General features: G+C 38.7%; 1 protein-coding gene across 2 annotated transcripts in view; it reads left to right on the top strand.

The window, feature by feature from the left end:
* CSNK2A1 (casein kinase 2 alpha 1) overlaps positions 1-18582 on the top strand; it is a 53508-nt gene that overhangs the window by 17588 nt on the left and 17338 nt on the right. Inside the window, exons 2-3 of one of the 2 annotated variants that reach the window (XM_027069767.2) lie at positions 11382-11591; positions 13595-13706. In XM_027069767.2, coding sequence (XP_026925568.1) covers positions 11491-11591; positions 13595-13706 — 213 coding nt within the window. In that variant the 5' untranslated portion in view covers positions 11382-11490. The remainder of the gene's footprint in view (positions 1-11381; positions 11592-13594; positions 13707-18582) is intronic. The other variant, XM_053200131.1, reaches the window with a different exon arrangement.

The raw sequence follows: 18582 nt of genomic DNA, 5'->3' as shown, positions 1-18582 counted from the left end.
GATTTTCAAAATTTATTTAATTATTTATATAGGGCGGACTCGTGGATATTTATTTTACTCTTTAGGGTTATGATTGAATTCCATCGTTCTATCATTCAAGCTTTGGCAATGATGCTCTTTCACATTGGTTTTCATGTCCCTTCGACTACAAGATTTGCCAGGCTATCTTGTATTTTTCCTGCCCCATTCTTGAATCAGCCATTTCTCCAAGGAGCTGTCATTTCTTTTATTGGAGAAAATTATTGAGAAACCCAAGATTGGGCGTAGTCATTGTCATTGCTACTTGTTGACACTGCTTCTAGGTGCTGTCAGTGGACAGAGCTAGGAATTTGCATTCAGTATTCACTCTTTTGTGGTGTGCAGTTCGGTGGGTTTTGACAATGCTTAGAGCAATAAATCCACCTGTACAGTATTACAAAGAATAATTTTGTTGCTTGGGGCAATCACTCCTCTGTTCTCTGTCTTTATGGCTTGCCTTTTCTAGAATGCCCTACAAATGGAAATATATATTATGTAGCTTTTTGGATATGGCTTCTTCACATAGAAACATATATTTAAAATTCATCCATGTTGCTTAAATCGTAGTTTGTTTTCCACTGTGTGCTTGTACCACCATTCGTTTATCCATTCACCTGTTAGACATCTTGGTTGTTTCAATTTTTTCGCAATTATGAATAAAGCTGCTATCAGCTTTTCACCTGTAGGTTTTTGTGTGAACATTGGTTTTCACTTGAATAAAATACCTAAGAGTGGGAATACCTAAGAGAATGTATGGTATGTGTTTAATTTTATAAGAAACAACCAAACTGTTTTCCCAAATGGCTATATAGTGTGTTGTGTTCCCATCAGGAATGAATTAGTTTCTGTTATTCTGCATCCTCACCAGCTTTTGGTATGCTCAGTTTTTTATTTGAACCATTTTAGTAGGTCTGTAGTGTATTTAATTTTTACTTTAATTTGACTTTCCCTAATGACTAACAATATTGTGTATCTTTTCATATGCTTATCCGTAGATCTTCTTTTGCAAAATGTCTGGTCAGATCTTTTGCCTGTTTGTTAATTGGGTTGTTCTCTTATTGTTGAATTCTTTATATATTATGCATATAAGTCCTTTATCATATATGTGATTTGCAAATGTATTTTCCCCATCTGGCTTATTTTTCCATTAACAGTGCTTCTCACAGAGGAGAAATACTTTAATGTTAATAAAGTCCAGTTTATCAATTTTTATTTTTATGGGTTGTGTTTTGCTGTTACGTTTTAAGACCTCTGCCTAATCCTAATTCCTGGCCACTGGATCACAATATTTTCTTCTAAAGTTTTGAAGATGTTTCATTTTGTATTTAGATCCACCATCTATTATGAATTATTTTTAATGTTTATTTTTGAGAGAGTGAGCAAGTGCCCACAAACAGGGGAGGGGCAGAGAGGGAGGGAGACAGAGGATCTGAAGCAGGCTCTGCGTTATCATCACGAAGCCCTACCTGGAGCTCACCTGAGCCCAAGTCCGATGCTCAACCGACTGAGCCACTGGGTGCCTTTATTATGAATTGTTTTTTGTATAAGGTGTGTGAGGTTTAGAGTCAAGTTCATGATTTTGCATATGGATGTTAAAATGTTCTAAAACCTTTTAGAGAAAAGATTACCCTTTTCCCATTGACCTGCTTTTGTACCATTGTCAAAAATCAATTGGCCATATTTGTAGGGATTTATTTCTGCACTTTCATTCTGCTCCACTGGTTTATCCTTTTGTCATTACCACACTTTTAATAACTGTAGCTTTGTAGTAAATAACTTAAATAGTGTGATTCCTCCAGCTTTATTTTTCTTTCTCAGAACTGTTTTCGTTATTCTAGTTCATTTGGATGTATTTTTTTTATTAGTCTGACAGTCTTTATTTTTTTCTGGATAATTTATTTCATTTATATTGAATATAATTAGTCATATTTCAGTTTAACTTTTCTCTGTTTATGTTCTGGGGTTTTTCTTCTTTTTTCTTCCCTTTTTTTTTTTTTTTTGGTTCTTTTTATCATTCCATTTCCCCCCTCTTTCTAGTTTTGAAATACATGATATTTTTGTTATATGAGTAGATACCATTGTAGGTATTAAACTTGGAGCCATAATTGACCAAAGTCTGATATTAATAGTCAAAGGTTGCTTGAACTTTTCCATAGTTTTTCTCTTTTTTTGCTCTTTCTCCTTCAACACAGACCTTCCAAATGGGATGTATGTATGTGTGTGTGTGTGTGTGTGTGTATGTGTGTATATATATATGTATATATATATATATACACACACACATATATATATACTTATATATACCCATTTTTTTTTTTTAACGTTTAATTTTGAGAGAGAGAGGCAGAGTGAGAGTGGAGAGGGGCAGAGAGAGAGGGAGACACAGAATCCAAAGCAGGCTCCAGGCTCCAAGCTGTAAACACAGTGCCCGACGCAGGGCACAAACTCATGAACTATGAGATCATGACCTGAGCCGAAGTTGGATGCTCAACCAACTGAGCCACGCAGACTTCCCGGGATTATTTTTTATCTTCTTTCTTTAGAGATCTTTGCTGGATGTAGAATTTTAATTTGGCAGATATTTTCCCTTAGCACGCTGAAGGTATTAAACTGTCTTAGGCTTCATTGTTGCTTTTGGAAAATCAGCTGTTCTGCTGTTGCTTCTTTGAATGTAATCTAACGTCTCTGTTTGCTTTTCAGATTTGCCTTTGTCTTTGCTGTTTTATTATTGTATGTTTAGTTGTGGATTTCTTTTTATTTATTGTCTGGAATTTGTTGGCTTCTGGAATGTGTTTGTGTCTGATTGCTTCTGGGAAATTTTCAGCTGTTACACCTCTTTCAAATATGTATTGCCCTTGCTGTCTCCCATTTTCTCAATTTCTTCTGGTACTGATCAAAAGTATATTAAACCATTTCACAGTATTATTCCTTTCTTGCTTTTCCATAGTTTTGACTTTTCTGCTATATTTTGGGTAATTACTGGCCTATTTTCCAATTTCTTAGTTTTGTCTTCAACTTTGTTGAAGTTACTCTTAAATCAATTCACTTGTTATTTTTTATTTCTTCCTAAACATTCTGTTTTGTTCTTTTCACTTTTTGAAATCTGTTACTTTCTAGAGTATCCTGTTCCCTGCTAGCATTCTGAAGCTTATCTCATATTTCTATAAGCATAATCAACATGTTTTTTTAATTTTTAAAAAACTTTTTTTAATGTTTATTTTTGAGAGAGAGAACACGCAAGCAAGATGGAGGCAGAGAATCTGAAGCAAGCTTTGTGTGTTCAGTGCAAAGCCTGATGTGGGGCTCAAACTCATCATCAAACCGTGAGATCATCAACGTGGTTGGTTTGAGTTTGATAAGATCAGAAGTCTCTGTATGTCTTTTCTCGGTTTTTTTCTGCCAGGTCTTACCCTTGTAGTCTTTTCCGTCGATACCTAGTTATCTTTGAGCACAGGCTGTGTGTTCTATTTGAAAATTATTTGTAGGAATCATTCGAGGCCTATAATAGCAAGGTGCTTTTTTTCCCCCCCACAGAGAGCTTGTTCATGTCAGGTATCTGGACATTACAGGTCCAGGAACCACCTGAAAACAATTTTTTTAATCTGATATTCCCTCCATAGAATTGTATTTCTTTCCTGGATCTTCCACTTCTCATTCACTCTCACCCTAAAGTTTTAATCCTCTGAAGTCAGCTTATTATGAAGGTCTCCTATTAGACTTCCACCCTTTGAGGGCCCTGTGCTCTGGTTCCTGTCAGAACAAAATTCTAATTTTCAGGGATCAACAAAGACCCTTTGGGCTTGCTTGCTTGCTTCTCTGGGTTCTCATTTTCTCTTCACTGTAGGCTATAATTGTTTATCTGTTTTATTTAAGAGAGAGAAAACAAGGATGTGTATATATATATATGTGTGTGTGTGAGAGAGAGAGAGAGTGTTTTGTGTGTGTGTTTAATCCGTTCTCTTTAGCTGTTCTCAGTGGAAAGATTGACCCAAATAACCTAGCCCACCATTACTGAAGACGGGGAAATTACCTGCAAAAATCTGGGTTTCTTACTTTGAGAAGCTCCAATTACACTTTCGTGGATCTACACCCGCTAGCTCTTTATTTGTCCTTTCTAGGCATTTTGCTTTGTGACCTCTGTATTAGAACTTATTTGTATGAGTGGAGAAAGGAAGAGAATGAGATCTGAACTGCAGTGGTTATGAGTTAATAATTTTTTGTTAAGGCACACATAGTAATAGTCGAGTAGAGTGTTCTCTAGTGTTCTTCAAACCAGATATAAAAGGATTGCTGAGGGGTGCCTGGGTGGCTCAGTCAGTTGAGCATCCAACTCTTGATTTTGGCTCAGATCACTATCCCAGGGTCATGGAATCCAGCCCTGCGTTGGGCTGTGTTGGGCTCTGCGCTGAGTGTGGAGCTTGTTTAAGATTCATTTTCTCTCTCTCTCTCTCTCTCTCTCTTTCTCTCTTTCTTTCTCTCTCTCTCTTTCTTTCTCTCTCTCTCTTTCTTTCTCTCTCTCTTTCTTTCTCTCTCTCTCTCTCTCTCTGCCCTTCCCCCGCTCGCCCTCCCACCCCCACCCCCACCCCCAGAATAAATTTAAAAAAAAAAAAGGAATGCCGATCTGGTGTGCTTCTTATAGGGAATGACAAGGTATGCCAGCCTTTGGTAATTTTAGGGTATAACGTTACAGGTCGTTAAAATTCTTAACTTGTTTAAAGTCTTGGGCTTTTCAATTTCTTGTTTTACTGTTTTTCATCTGAGTAATTTCTGTGCATCCTTCAAAATTAAGCTTAGATGTTATTTTTTCCCTGGCAGCTTTCCCCAGACTTTGAGGTACTCCATAACTATTTGTTGAATGAATGACACTGGGTTGGTGGGTGACTTAAATTCCCTTCAATTCCTGCAGAGCATCTTAGACTTCATTCTTTCAAGCACTAATCGCTTGAGAGTGTGATGGTCTGTTTTCTTTGTCAAGGGTAGAGATAGTTTCTCTTTATTCTCCAAGGCCTAGAGAAATAATCCCTTCCCAGCAATAGGCACACATTTCCTGATACATAAAAATTGTTTAATAAATGCTTGCTGAGTGGACATTCTGCTCTTGATTTGAAAGGAAGAGAGAATGGGAAATTAAGGGGAACTATAGACATACGAAACAAGTAATTCCGGTTGTATTAACTCCTGCTTTTTTGTGTTCATTTCATAGCCACTTTGAAAGGGGAAAAGGCAAGTTTCTATGACTGTTTGTCTTTGCTTCTGCAAGTCACAAGTATCTAGTTGTGTTCTTCCTGAGTTTGTTCCACAAACCATCTCTTTGCAGTGTATGCTGCCTGATTGCTAGGAAGAAGAGTTGATTCTCTGCAGCAGTGCTGAAAAGGTGTTGTTTTCCTTATACAACTGCTTTTCTTCTGAACAAGCATTCTTAAATCATGCAGTCAGTGCAATATAAGCACATTCCTCATTTTTTACCAAAGAAATCTTTGCCGTCTAGATGATTATGAGATATTACTCATTCACTATGGCTTATCTAGGGTTGGGAGGGTTTATTTTGTTTTGTTTTTAAGATGGAGACCCTCATAAACATTAGGGTTAAAAGAACTAGTGAAACTGTATTGAAGTTTGAAAATGGACTTAACTTTTTAAATTTAAGGTTCCAGAATAATCTTTTCCAGTTCTGCTGGGAAATTTATTTATAAAAATAACATTGGTACGATGATTAATCAGACATGCAGTTTTCTGGTTTGGGATCATTTACTAAGCCTCCAGTTTTCTTTTTAGTTGCCAGATTGAAAAACAGAAATCACATGGAGTAGAAGAGATTAGAGGGAGAGATTGAGGAAGGCGAGAGGAGTTTTTAATAGAAATTAATTAGTTCTATATTCCATTTATGTTGATAAACCTATGATTTTGGCAGTACATGTTTTAGCCTCATAGTTAGATGGAGTTTTCATTGACTTGCATTTTATTAAAGAATAGGTCAAACAGAGCCATATAACTGGCTTTGGTTGTAGGTGTGGTCTGACTTTAATAGAGAAAATTTTACCAACAAGATAATTTTCCAGTTGATTAATTGGCTTCTGTTAGGCTAAGCATGAACAAACAAAACATAGCCATGTATTCAGAGTCATTCTGAAGGCTTTTTAGTCCTATGAAATTGTTATCAGCTAAAATTACACCTCCTTTTATGCAATCATATGAGACAGTAAGGATGAAGTTAGGTCATTTAAAATGGAATTATTAAGAAAGTTAATACTTTTTCTTCAAGTCAGATTTTCTTAGGATATGCTTGTATTATGAACACTAGGTAGGACGATTGATCATCAGGATATCTAGGACTCAGGTACTTTCACCAACTTCTAAACAAGCTGTTGTAAAAATTGCTAACATCAAGTTTCTCCAATATTCTCTTAATTTTAACTGTGGCCCTGTTATGAACAGAGGAAACTATAATACTGAGAGAGAGAGAACGTGCATGTAAAGGGAACAGCAACTCAGGAACCCTTGAGTTGGTCTCCCGATTCTCCTAGCTTTGTACCAGATAGCCAGAATAGGGCTACCCTACCTTTTGGAGGCAAATTTCATTTTCATTACATTTCATTTTTTGAAAAGAAACAGCCTTGATTTGGTCAACAAATAATATTTCATGAACACCCTACAAAATGCAGAGCCTTGAACTGGCTACTGTAAAGTCAAAAGATAAATCAGACATGCATCTTGACTTCAGAGAGCTAAGTGTCTAATAAGGAAGTTAAGGTTTTTTTGTTTGTTTGTAATGTTTGTTTATTTTTGAAAGAGAGAGAGCTCAAGTGAGGTAGGAGCAGAGAGCGAGGGAGACACAGAATCTGAAGCAGGCTTCAGTCTCTGAGCTGTCAGCACAGAGCCTGACATGGGGCTCAAACCCACAAACTCTGAGATCATGATCTGAGCCAAAGTCAGATGCTTAAACGACTGAGCCACCCAGGTGCCCCAAGGAAGTTAAGGTTTGAAGACTATTGTATATGAGATACGAAGTGACCAGTTCTATGGGAATGAAAACACTTGAACCTTGTAGGTCGGCCACCTTCGCTTTGAATCCCAACTCTTCTGGATATTTATGGCCAAGCTACTAAACTTACTTAGGCTGTTTTCCTGTCTGTAGATTAGGGAGAGAAATGCCTGCCTCATAGAATTGCTGGGAGGGTTAGATATTTAAAGCTGAGAGGCTCTTTTAGCTCCAGACTTGGAATATCTAATTGCTTGTTCAGTATCCTTTTTAATGTCTCCTCCATTTTAACCTTAAGTCCAAAACCTGATGAATGAGCTCTCTTCCAGAATGTTTTCTGTCTCCATAAGTGGTATCAACAGAAATCTAAAAGTCACCTCCCACTTTTTACCCCATTATCTAGACGACCCTGAACTATTGATTTTACACCACAAATTTTGTTCCTCAAATTTGTGCACTTATCTCCATTGCTACCACAATTGGGCAAGCTTTCGTCATTGCTCCTGCATAAGTCATTGTTAACAGTCTTCTTTCTCCCTAAATCTGTTCCTCTGCTTGTCCCACATCCAGCCAGAGTGAACTCTTCAAAATGTACACATGGGTCACTTTTCTGCTTAAAACTCAACAGTGAGGGGTGTGTGGGTGGCTTGGTCAGTTAAATGTCTGACTCTTGATCTCAGCTTGGGTCTTGATCTTGGGGTCCTGAGTTCAGGTCCTGCATTGGGCATGAATGTAACCTACTTAAAAAACAACCCCTCAATGAGTTTCCATTATCCTTAGTTTGCAGATAAAATCTTAAAGGCATTTTTGTCTCACCCTTGTTCTTCCTTGCTTGTTATTCTATTTCCAAGGACTAGCAGGATGTTTTTTCATAGTTGATGCTCATATACTTAAGGGATGGACAAAGGAAGGAATGTATGAAAGAACCAATCAGTAATTGAGAAAATTAGGCTGTCCCTTTATTTCTTTCTTGTTAGGCTGTATATGAACATACATACATATTTACAGAGGTTGCAAGTGAAATACTATTTCTAAATAAAATGTTTGTCTTTAACGAGCTCTCCTATCTTTTCACTTCCCCTCTGTATCCCCAGCCTGTCACTGATCTTCTGTCCCTCTTTGTGCCATTTTATTTATCTGAGGTTGCTGAGGTACAGTTCAAGGACTCTCTCTTTTCTTCTCCCTATATAGTTCATGAAAGCCAACCATTTGAAATTCCTGTGAATGACTGTCTTACTATCAACAGATTATTTGGTATGCATGATAGTAAAGTGAAGCACCTCTTCCCGGTGTTGCAAAACTGCAAGCAGTCCTCCCACTGGAGAATCAAGTCCGCCGTTTCATTAATTAGGTCCCAACTGATGAGGCACAAAGCTGCAAGGGTCAGACAAGTACTTGAGAATCTCAGGAGTTTCATTAGTGAGTAGTCTTGCTCTCCTCTTCACAGAGAATGCCAAGGCCTTAAGAAAGCAGAGGAAGACTGGGTGATAAGACTGATAGATACATGGACTAGTAAATGGGAACTAGGGAATGTTTTCCACGTGACTCAGGTGATTTCCCAGAGAAAAAAATGAGGTCTCATTTTGTAATGTCATGTCCACCCATGATTGGCCCTCTGAGGCTGGGAGTTAACTATACCTCCTGCAATTCTTGTATTTTTTTTTAAAGAAAACATGGTTAAATTGGTAAATTTTATGTTATGTGTATTTTACCAGTTTTTATAAATCACGTTATTTCAACAAAAAACAAAAGTGGTACAAAGAACATCTGTATCCCCTTTACTCAGATTTACCTATTGTAATATTTTTTTACCCCATTTGCTTTATTATGTGACTGTACTCTTGTGCACACGTAATCTACCATCTAAATGTTTTTGTCATTTGATTTCATAGTATTGTTTTTTTATACCATTTCTCCCGCTCCAGTACAGGATACAGTCTAGGGGTAGGACATTGTATATAGTCATGTCTCTTTAGCCTTCTTTTTTTTTTCTTTTATAGTATTGACATTTTTGAGGATATAGTGTATCCCCCCCCTTTTTTTAAATTTTTTAAATATTTATTTTTGAGAAAGAGACAGAGTGCAAGCAGGGGTGGGGCAGAGAGAGAGGGAGACACAGAATCCGAAGCAGGCTCCAGGTTCTGAGCTGTCAGTACAGAGCCTGACATGGGGCTCAAACTCAAGAACCCATCTCATGAACTGTGAGATCATGACCTGAGCTGAGCGGAAGTAAGGTGCTTAACCCACTGAGCCACCCAAGTGTTCCTCCCACCACCTTTGTAAAGTAGGCTTCACGTCCAGCATGGGGCTTGAACGCATGACCCTGAAATCAAGAGTCTGACCCTTTACCAATTGAGCCATCCAGGTGCCCCATTCCCTCACTGCCCCTTTTTAATAGAAGCTTCCTCATTTTCGGTTTGTCCAATGTTTCCTTGTAGTTAAGTTGAGGTTACACAACCTTAGCCAGAAACTTACATAAGTGATACGTTCTCAGGTTATAAAATCTGGAGACTCAATACATTTTTAATTAAATGCAGAGTAAAGGGGATCAGCAAATGCTGTAGGATTCTCTGAAAAGATAAATAGATTGGAATGGTCAGGGGAAGACATCACAGTTTACCTGTTATGTAGACTTAGTTTACTGATTTGGTAGAAAGCGTGTTTCTAAATGTTTACCACTTTTCCCTTTATGTCAAATTTTGCATTAGTTCAGGTAACATATATTACTGTCTTCTACCAGTTTCTATTAAGTTTCCTCCTGTATTAAATAAATCAGGAGGAAATTATTTGTTTTTAAATTTTTTTTTAATTTTTTTTTAACGTTTATTTATTTTTGAGACAGAGAGAGACAGAGCATGAACGGGGGAGGGTCAGAGAGAGGGAGACACAGAATCTGAAACAGGCTCCAGTCTCCGAGCTGTCAGCACAGAGCCCGACATGGGGCTCGAACTCACGGACCGCGAGATCATGACCTGAGCCGAAGTCAGCCACCCAACCAACTGGGCTATGCAGGCGCCCCTATTTGTTTTTAAATTTAATGAAATCAGGTATGACTTTCAAATGGCACAATTTGAAGGATTAAGGATCTATAATTAAGGATCTACTGATTATTATGCAAGATTCCTGAATGATTTGGATTGTTACAAAAAGACATTGAACTTTGATGTATGTCTTTATTCCCTTCCTGGTTTCATAACCATTAGAGTCAGGCTAACAGTTGGTACTCCCGGCTTTGCCACTGTTCTGTCTAGTCTTTTAGCACTCCTACTTGAGCTATGGAAAGCTACTCTTGCCAATGGTTTCTGTGGAATGTATAAATGGTAGTAATGTTGATAGGTCTGTCCTCAATGCCATTTTTCCCTTCCAGGCTGTCTTATAAAGAGCATCCAAACTTTAGATGATGCAGAATAGAATTAGGGCCAGCATGGTTTTAAGTATGTTTCTTGGTTTTTGTTTTTGTTTTCTTTCTCTTTTTTTCTTTTTCTTTTACTTTCTGGGTAATAGGAAACACTGTGGTTGACACAGTTGGGATCTAGTCATTGGTTAATAGGTAGAAGAGTCAGAGGTATATATTTTTTTATTTTAGCTTGTTGTATTTTTTATTTTTCTTTTAATTTACATCCAAATTAGCATATAGTGCCGCAATGATTTCAGGCGTAGTTTCCCTTAGTGCCCCTTAACCATTTAGCCCATCCCCCCTCCCACAACCCCTCCCGTAACCCTCAGTTTGTTCTCCAGATTTATGAGTCTCTTCTGTTTTGTCCCCCTCTTTTTCTATATTATTTTTGTTTCCCTCCCCTTATGTTCATCTGTTTTGTCTCTTAAAGTCCTTATATGAGTGAAGTCATATGATTTTTGTCTTTCTCTGACCAATTTCACTTAGCATAATACCTATTCTCCAGTTCCATCCATGTAGTTGCAAATGGCAAGGTTCCATTCTTTTTGATGGCCGAGTAATACTCCAGTGTGTGTGTGTGTGTGTGTGTGTGTGTGTGTGTGTGTGTGTGTGTGTGTGTTACACACACATACACATATATACCGCATCTTCTTTATCCATTCATCCATCAATGGACATTTGGGCTCTTTCCATACTTTGGCTATTGTTGATAGTGCTACTATAAACATGGGGGTGCACGTGTCCCTTCGAAACAGCACACCTACATCCCATGGATAAATGCCTAGTAGTGCAATTGCTGGGTCGTAGGGTAGTTCTATTTTTAGTGTTTTGAGGAACCGCCATACTGTTTTCCAGAGTGGCTGCACCAGCTTGCATTCCCAGAGTCAGAGGTATATTTGAGGCCATTATTATAACATGTTTTTTTTTTTTCTTCACACATGCTTTTTAAAAATAATTCCTTGGACTTTATGCATTTTGTGTTTGCAGTTTGAAGAAAACAGGTCTGAAACAAGGTCATACCCCCAGCTGCTTCTGAACACATTGACTGCCAGATCTCCAAACATCAAGTCCACCTTCATTCGCCAACCTGTCTGACATGTCGGGACCCGTGCCAAGCAGGGCCAGAGTTTACACAGATGTTAATACGCACAGACCCCGAGAGTACTGGGATTATGAGTCACATGTGGTGGAGTGGGGGTAATTATTTCCTCTTACTTCACTGTCCTCACTCATAGGGTTGATTCTTGTGTACTTGTTGAGTAATTTGTGTTAGGAATCCTTCCTGACTGCATTTATAAACCTCAAGATTAAAACCTGATTTGTGTTTTCTTCTGCAGTGAAGAAGCAACGTATTGCTTTGGCAAATTAACAGTTTTGTTGGGCTTACCATTTAAAAATTACTTCTGTCTCTTATTCTTTTCTTGGACTTACATATTCTGGATAAAAGGCTGGTAACAAAGAGTTACATGTCAGCTTGTCTCACCTAAGGGCTTTGTAGTTAGGTGAGAATTAATACTTGAGAGATTTTAAAAACCATACTCTTATGTAAAGTATTTTTGAGGTCAGAGAATGTTGTCCCATGATGATACTGAAGGATGAAACAGTTCTCCAGAAAGATGTCCTCTTTCTGATAGAAACAAAATTAAACCCTTATCAGCGTTTACTCTTACCATGAAGCAAGCCATGTGTAACGTGGATTTAAGCCCCAATTCCATTTTGAACAGTTGCAGTCTACCTCCGTAGTTGTGTTTGCCCCTATTCTCTCTGCAGTCTCATTTGGATGTTTGTATCTCTTGTCCCAACATGTAGGTATTTAATTGATCAGGTCATACTAACTGTGATAAAAGCATTTTGACATCCAGTGCAAAAGAAAACAATTTGGAAATGCATAAAGCAGTAGCTCCCACATGCTACATTTTATATCTATTCACATGTGATGTATATAACCTGTAAGTGGTTAAAGATAGTCTCCCAGTATTGACATAAGGGGGTATGTAATCCTGCTTGGGCCATGATTCTTAACAGTAAATGCATTGCCTGTGCACAAGGAGTTACAGTGTGCTTCATAGATACCATCAAGAACCAGTGGTACAATATCAGTAAATGTTGTTATTGATAACCTAACAATTCCTCACTTGTCACAGGCTTCAAATTCTAGGAATACTTGTGTTTTGCTAACAAAATTTGAACCACTGTCTTTGAATTGAGTGCTTTGCACTTAGTTCTGCTTAAATAACACTAAACAGCCCTTCCGAGGTTTGGCATGGCACTCTTGGCTCACATGCATTTGTTTTCTGTGTCTGCCACAGGAGAACTCCACCAGAATTAAGAGCCTCCTCCCCCAGACCTGCCTTAATACAGTGTCCCTTGTCCTTAGTACCATCTGCCTTGTCTGTTCATTTCACTTTCTTTTTGGCTGCTTGAGGACAATGGATGGCTAATTTGTTACATGTTGGATTTTCAGTGCCCCCAGCAGGAGTAAATAGAATTTTGACTTACTCTTTAAGGCAAAGTCATCTAAATTGTAATCAGAGGCAGGGATAAAATGTTGGCATTTCCCTTATTTTTTACCTCTGATGTTGCTAGTGGTCATGGAATATGGGTAAAAATAGAGGAAGGGGCCCCTAACTATGATTCATGATCTGTAGTGTGATTTGCAAACTTTTTACATGGACTGTCCTCAGAGTTTGCCTTGGAGGGCAAGTGGGAAGTCAAGCCTATGTGTTTGAAAGCCACTTACCTGCTAAAAGGTCCATGAAAAATCTGCTTCTAATGTGTGGCTGAATTGAAATATTCTTACAACATGAATTGACTTCCTGCTAGGTGCCAACACCGGGCCAGGCACGAGAGGACAGAGATATATAAAAATTATCCTCCAAGGGAAAGCTGTCTGTTGTTGGATATAAACACATAACAAACCCTAATATAAGGTAGCTATGTGTGGCATGCCAGTAGAAATGTAAACAGTGTGGGATTTGAAAGAATAATTGAAAGGCTTAAACTTTTCTAATTCTAGGATTTAGAACACACATTTGTAATTAATGGCCCGATTTTTAAAATACAGAGAAACCAATTTGGGAATTATTTGAAATGCCTTTTATTTCTTTTACTCCTACTGGTAGTAGAGTTTTTAAAGTTAATTAGTGCCTTATAGTTTGAACTTTTAAAATCATTGTGACTTTGACTTTTTTTGTTCACAGTAATCAAGATGACTACCAACTCGTTCGAAAATTAGGCCGGGGTAAATACAGTGAAGTATTTGAAGCCATCAACATCACAAATAATGAAAAAGTTGTTGTTAAAATTCTCAAGGTGAGTATAAGAAGAAAGAGATTATAATTTCAGAAGTATTTGGGATTTAGATTTTTAAGTAATAGTGATACCTTTTTTTTAAAGTAGCGTTTGAAAAGGTTTTTGTAATGCTTTAACACTTGTATACTGTATTCTCTGAAGTTGATAGACGAGGTTATCTGTTGTTGTTGTGAAAGAGGGCTCAAGTGAGCAAGAGGCAGAGAGGGAGAGAAAGAAGTGGGGCTCTCCCAAAGCGGGATTCGAACTCACTAACTGTGAGATCATGACCTGACCTGAAGTCAGGTGCTTAACCAACTGAGCCACCCAGGCGCCCAGAAGAGGTTGTCTTTATTTGACAGATCAGGAAATTGAAGCAAAAGAAGCAATTTGGCTCAACTCATACAGCTCAGCGAGTTTGTGTCAGAGGAAGGGAGTAAAGGTTCAATCTTCTCTCTCCTAGGTCTTGCCTAATACTGATTTCCTATATTTTCAGTTATATTCTATCCTTTTGTTTTCAATAAGTTGTTACCTTTTCTGTGTGAGGATAAGGAGTCCAAATGCAGGCCTTTAAATGGCAGGCAGTTGCCCTCTGTGCAGCTAGTGTGATGTAAGTGCCTGCGACGGGTACTGCTGTGTGTGCTCCAGCTCCGGCTGGTAATTACTTGCAGTAGTGCAGGTCCAGTGTTGCTTGATACTCTTCTCCAAAAAGAAAGTAAAAATTTGTATTTATATATGAATTCCCCTGATTTTTAAATGTTGGCTCAAGAGTTTTTAAAAACACTACAGGAGTGCCTGGGTGGCTCAGTCGGTTAAGCATCTGACTCTTGATATTGGCTCAGGTCATGATCTCTTGGTCTGTGAGGTCGAGCTGACAGCACTGAGCCTGCTCGTTATTCTCTCTCTCCCTCTCTCTCTGCCCCTCCCCCACTTGCTCTTTTCCATTCTAAAATAAATATATAAACAAATACATACATACACACACTGTGTAGGCCAGGTTTGGCCAGTGGGCTACCAACATGCAACTTGGAGGTTACTTACGACTGTACTGTGCACTGTCATATGCCAGGAACTTAGCATATAGTTCCTTGCTATAGGAACTTCCCCATATTTGATACTGAGAAGCAAAGGTTCCCAGACTTCATCAATTTATAGCCACCCATATTGTGTCAGTAACTTTTAAGTAGTTAAGTCCAAAAAACAAAAAAATGTTTAACTTGGGTGCCATTTCAAATGTTATACACTGGGGCACCTGGATGGTTCAGTCATTTAAGTGTCCAACTCTTGATTTCGGCTCAGGTTATGGTTTCACAGTTCATGAGATCAAGCCCCAAGTTAGGCTCTGCACTGACAGCACAGAGCCTGCTTGGGATTCTCTCCCTCTCTCTCACTCAAGCACATGTGCACACCCTGGCTCGCTCGCTCGCTTTCTCTGTAAGTAAATAAATAACTTCATAAAAATTTTAAAAACTAAACAGTTATACACAGAAATTGAAAGAAAATATAACTTATTTTATGCTTATATGACCATAATTGATGAGCTTTGGGATATATACATCTGTTGATCACTGCACAGCTTCTCGAATGTTGGAATCATTTGGACACTAATAGACTCATTTCCTTTTCAACATTGGTTTTTGTGTAGTACTTACTTTTTGTCACAGGAAGGGCTGAAAACCCAGCTTTGCAAAAATGCACCATCAAAAGGAATGTAGTGCAATCTAATGTTGAAACTAAGAACAACCTCAGGTTGGTAGTATACTCCTTCCCTGGCGGATTTGGATATTAATTGGTATTTCCCTCAAAACTTAAAAATCTCACAGAACCCCTATGAATTTGTGGGGGATGCCTTGGCATACCTTTTGGGAACCGGAAAGTTTATCTGTCTTATGTCACATGTAGGAACAGAACTAAGCCCGAAATTAGAACATGTGGATTCTAACCCAAACTCTAAAAGTAATTAACCTTGGTAATCCTTTTAACCTAAGATGTTTTGTTCATCTGTGCATATGAGATAATCTTGCTCTTTCTGTCTTTCTCAGTTGTTATGGGGATCAAATAAAAAATTATATAGAGGGTACTTGGGTGGCTCAGTAGGTTAAGTGTCCAACTCTTGGTTTTGGCTCAGGTCATGATCTCATGGTTTGTGCGTTTGAGCCCCGCATTGAGCTCTGCTGACAGTGCGGAGTCTGCTTGGGATTCTCTCTTCCCCTGTCTCTCTGCCCCTCCCCCCGTCTCAAAAATAAATAAGTAAACTTAAAAAAAAATTTGTATATAGAAATATACTTTAGAGGTTGAAATTCTGTGTAAATTGTAGGATGATATGTATGTGGAAAGGGATATGGTAAAATAAAGTGAGGTGTTATCTAGTGTCATAAAAGGCACAAATAGTTGGTCTCACAGTTCAGAAGAAGCTGGTGGTTAGGGAAAGCTCCCAGGAGCTGTTTTCAGGCTCTGAATGGGGGGAGGATTTGGATAGGTATGGGTGGGAGTAGAGAAGGGAAGAATCCACAAGATAAGAAAAGAGGAAGAAATAAGTGAGAGAAATGTTTCCTGTGGAAGATGTTGAGTGACCATGCATGGAAGGTGAACTTGGAAAGGAAAGTTAAATTGGTGGTCAGCTGGAAAAGATAATCTCTGCATTTCCTTCAAGTCTTAAAAGGTAGCTCAGTAGGTTGGGCTTCAGACTCTTAATTTCCGCTAAGGCCATGATCTCACGGTCTTGGGATTGAGCCCTGCCTCAGGCTCCGTGGAGCCTGCTTGGGATTCTCTCTCTCCCTTTGCCTCTCCTTCTGCCTCCTCCTCTGCTCCTGTGCATGCTCTCGCTCTTCCTTTAAAAAAAAAAAAAAAGGTAACGTGACTTTTCTCTCTTCTAGGTTGTTGGGAGTCATTGATGATTTTGAGTGAAGGGGGGTTTGGAAAGATTTTTTTTTTTTGTACTCCAGTCTTTTCCTAACTGTACTGTGTATTTCACTGTAGTTATATAGAAAGATGGTTGTAAATATAGATGAAGTTCGTCCATAAAGTCTATTTAAAATTTTTGATCTCTCCTACCTATTTATTAAGACAAAATAGTTGCATTGATCACATTAGAGTTTAAGTAACCCGCCTGGTCTATCACAAACCAGCTGTGTAAGTTCACAGATTTTAAGGATTCTGTAGGAAAAAAATTTCATTAACCAGTAGCCTTAGCTATAAGTTTAGCTATAAGCCTTAGCTATAGCTGGCAGTTGGGAAATAGTGATTTAGTGGAAAACAGGTGATAGATTGATGGGTTAGTCCCTGGAAAGTAGATCTCCCAGATACTCTAGCAGATCACAAAGATCTGGTAGTTGAAGCAAAAAGAGGAAACTTCTGATCAGCTTGCTTTCCAGTCAGTGTACTGAGTTCTAACAGAAGCAAGGCTAAAAGCTGTGGATTGAATTAAATGTAGACCATGGGAGTCTCTATTAGTAACAGTTTCCATATATTGTCTACTTTGCACTGGGCCCTATTCTATCTGTGATATTTACATTACAACAGTTCTACAAGGCAAGTTATAAATTCAGATACATTTGGGGTGCCTGGGTGGCTCAGTTGGTTAAGCATCCTACTTTGGCTTAGGTCGTGATCTCTAGGTTCGTGGGATCGAGCCCCATGTGGGCTGGCTCTGTGCTGACAGCTCGGAGCCTAGAACCAGCTTCAGATCTGTGTGTGTGTGTGTGTGTGTGTGTGTGTGTGTGTCTGTCTGTCTGTCTCTCTCTCTCTCTCTGCCCCTCCCCTGCTTGCACTCTGTCTCTCTCTCTCAAGAAGTAAATAAACATTAAAAAAAAAAAATTCAGATACATTTAAGTGCTTTTCCCAAAGCTGCATAACTACAAAGCTGGATTTTGAGGATGGTCTGTTTCCAAGACTTGCTTGTTTCTGTAGCTCCTGCTTAGAACTTAAGACAAGGTTAATTTACAGTATGGTTTGGTAGTTCCTAGACCTGGATTATCAACCTAGGTATCTAAGAATAGCTCTCTAACTCCATTCTCAAGATTCTGATTCAGCAGATCTAAGTGGGACCTGGGAATCTGTACATTTAAGAACGCAGGTAACTATTAGGGACACCTGGGTGGCTCAGTCAGTTAAACGTCTGACTCTTGGGGCGCCTGGGTGGCTTGGTCGGTTAAGCGTCCGACTTCGGCTCAGGTCATGATCTCACGGTCCGTGGGTTCGAGCCCCGCGTCGGGCTGTGTGCTGACAGCTCAGAGCCTGGAGCCTGTTTCCGATTCTGTGTCTCCCTCTCTCTCTGCCCCTCCCCTGTTCATGCTCTGTCTCTCTCTGTCTCAAAAATAAATAAACGTTAAAGAAAATTTAAAAAAAACCAAAAAGTCTGACTCTTGATTTCGTCTCAGGTCACGATCTCCCCATTTGTGAGTTCGAGGCCCGTAATGGGCTCTGTGCTGGCAGTGCGGGGTCTCCTTGGGATTCTTCTCCCTCTTTCCATCCCTCCTCTTCTTGCTCTCTTTCTCTCAAACTTAAAAAAAAAAAAATCCAGGTGACTGTTGATCATGAAGTTTGGTAACCACTGATCTTGTTGATGAAGAGACAAAACATACTTAAAACAATTTCTAAGAATTCTATGCAGAATATCAAGAGTCTGAGGTGACCGATGCCCTGCGAAAAACCTTGTGGTCCAGTGTAGCAGATACGGGCCACGTGTGGCTTTTGAGCATTTGAAATGTGGCTAGTACAAATGGAGATATGCTGTGAGGATAAAATATAATTGATTCCAGAGGTTTAGCACAAAAAAAATATAAATTATTTATTAGAATTTTTATGTTGATTTACAGGTTGAAATGATAAGATTTTGGATATATTTTGTTAAATATATTAAAATTAACGTGGTCTGTTTCTTTTTACTTTTTTAATGTGG

Source organism: Acinonyx jubatus, chromosome A3 (genome assembly GCF_027475565.1).
Source record: "Acinonyx jubatus isolate Ajub_Pintada_27869175 chromosome A3, VMU_Ajub_asm_v1.0, whole genome shotgun sequence".
NCBI classification, from domain to species: Eukaryota; Metazoa; Chordata; class Mammalia; order Carnivora; family Felidae; genus Acinonyx; species Acinonyx jubatus.
This window is presented reverse-complemented; position numbering and strand designations above follow the sequence as displayed.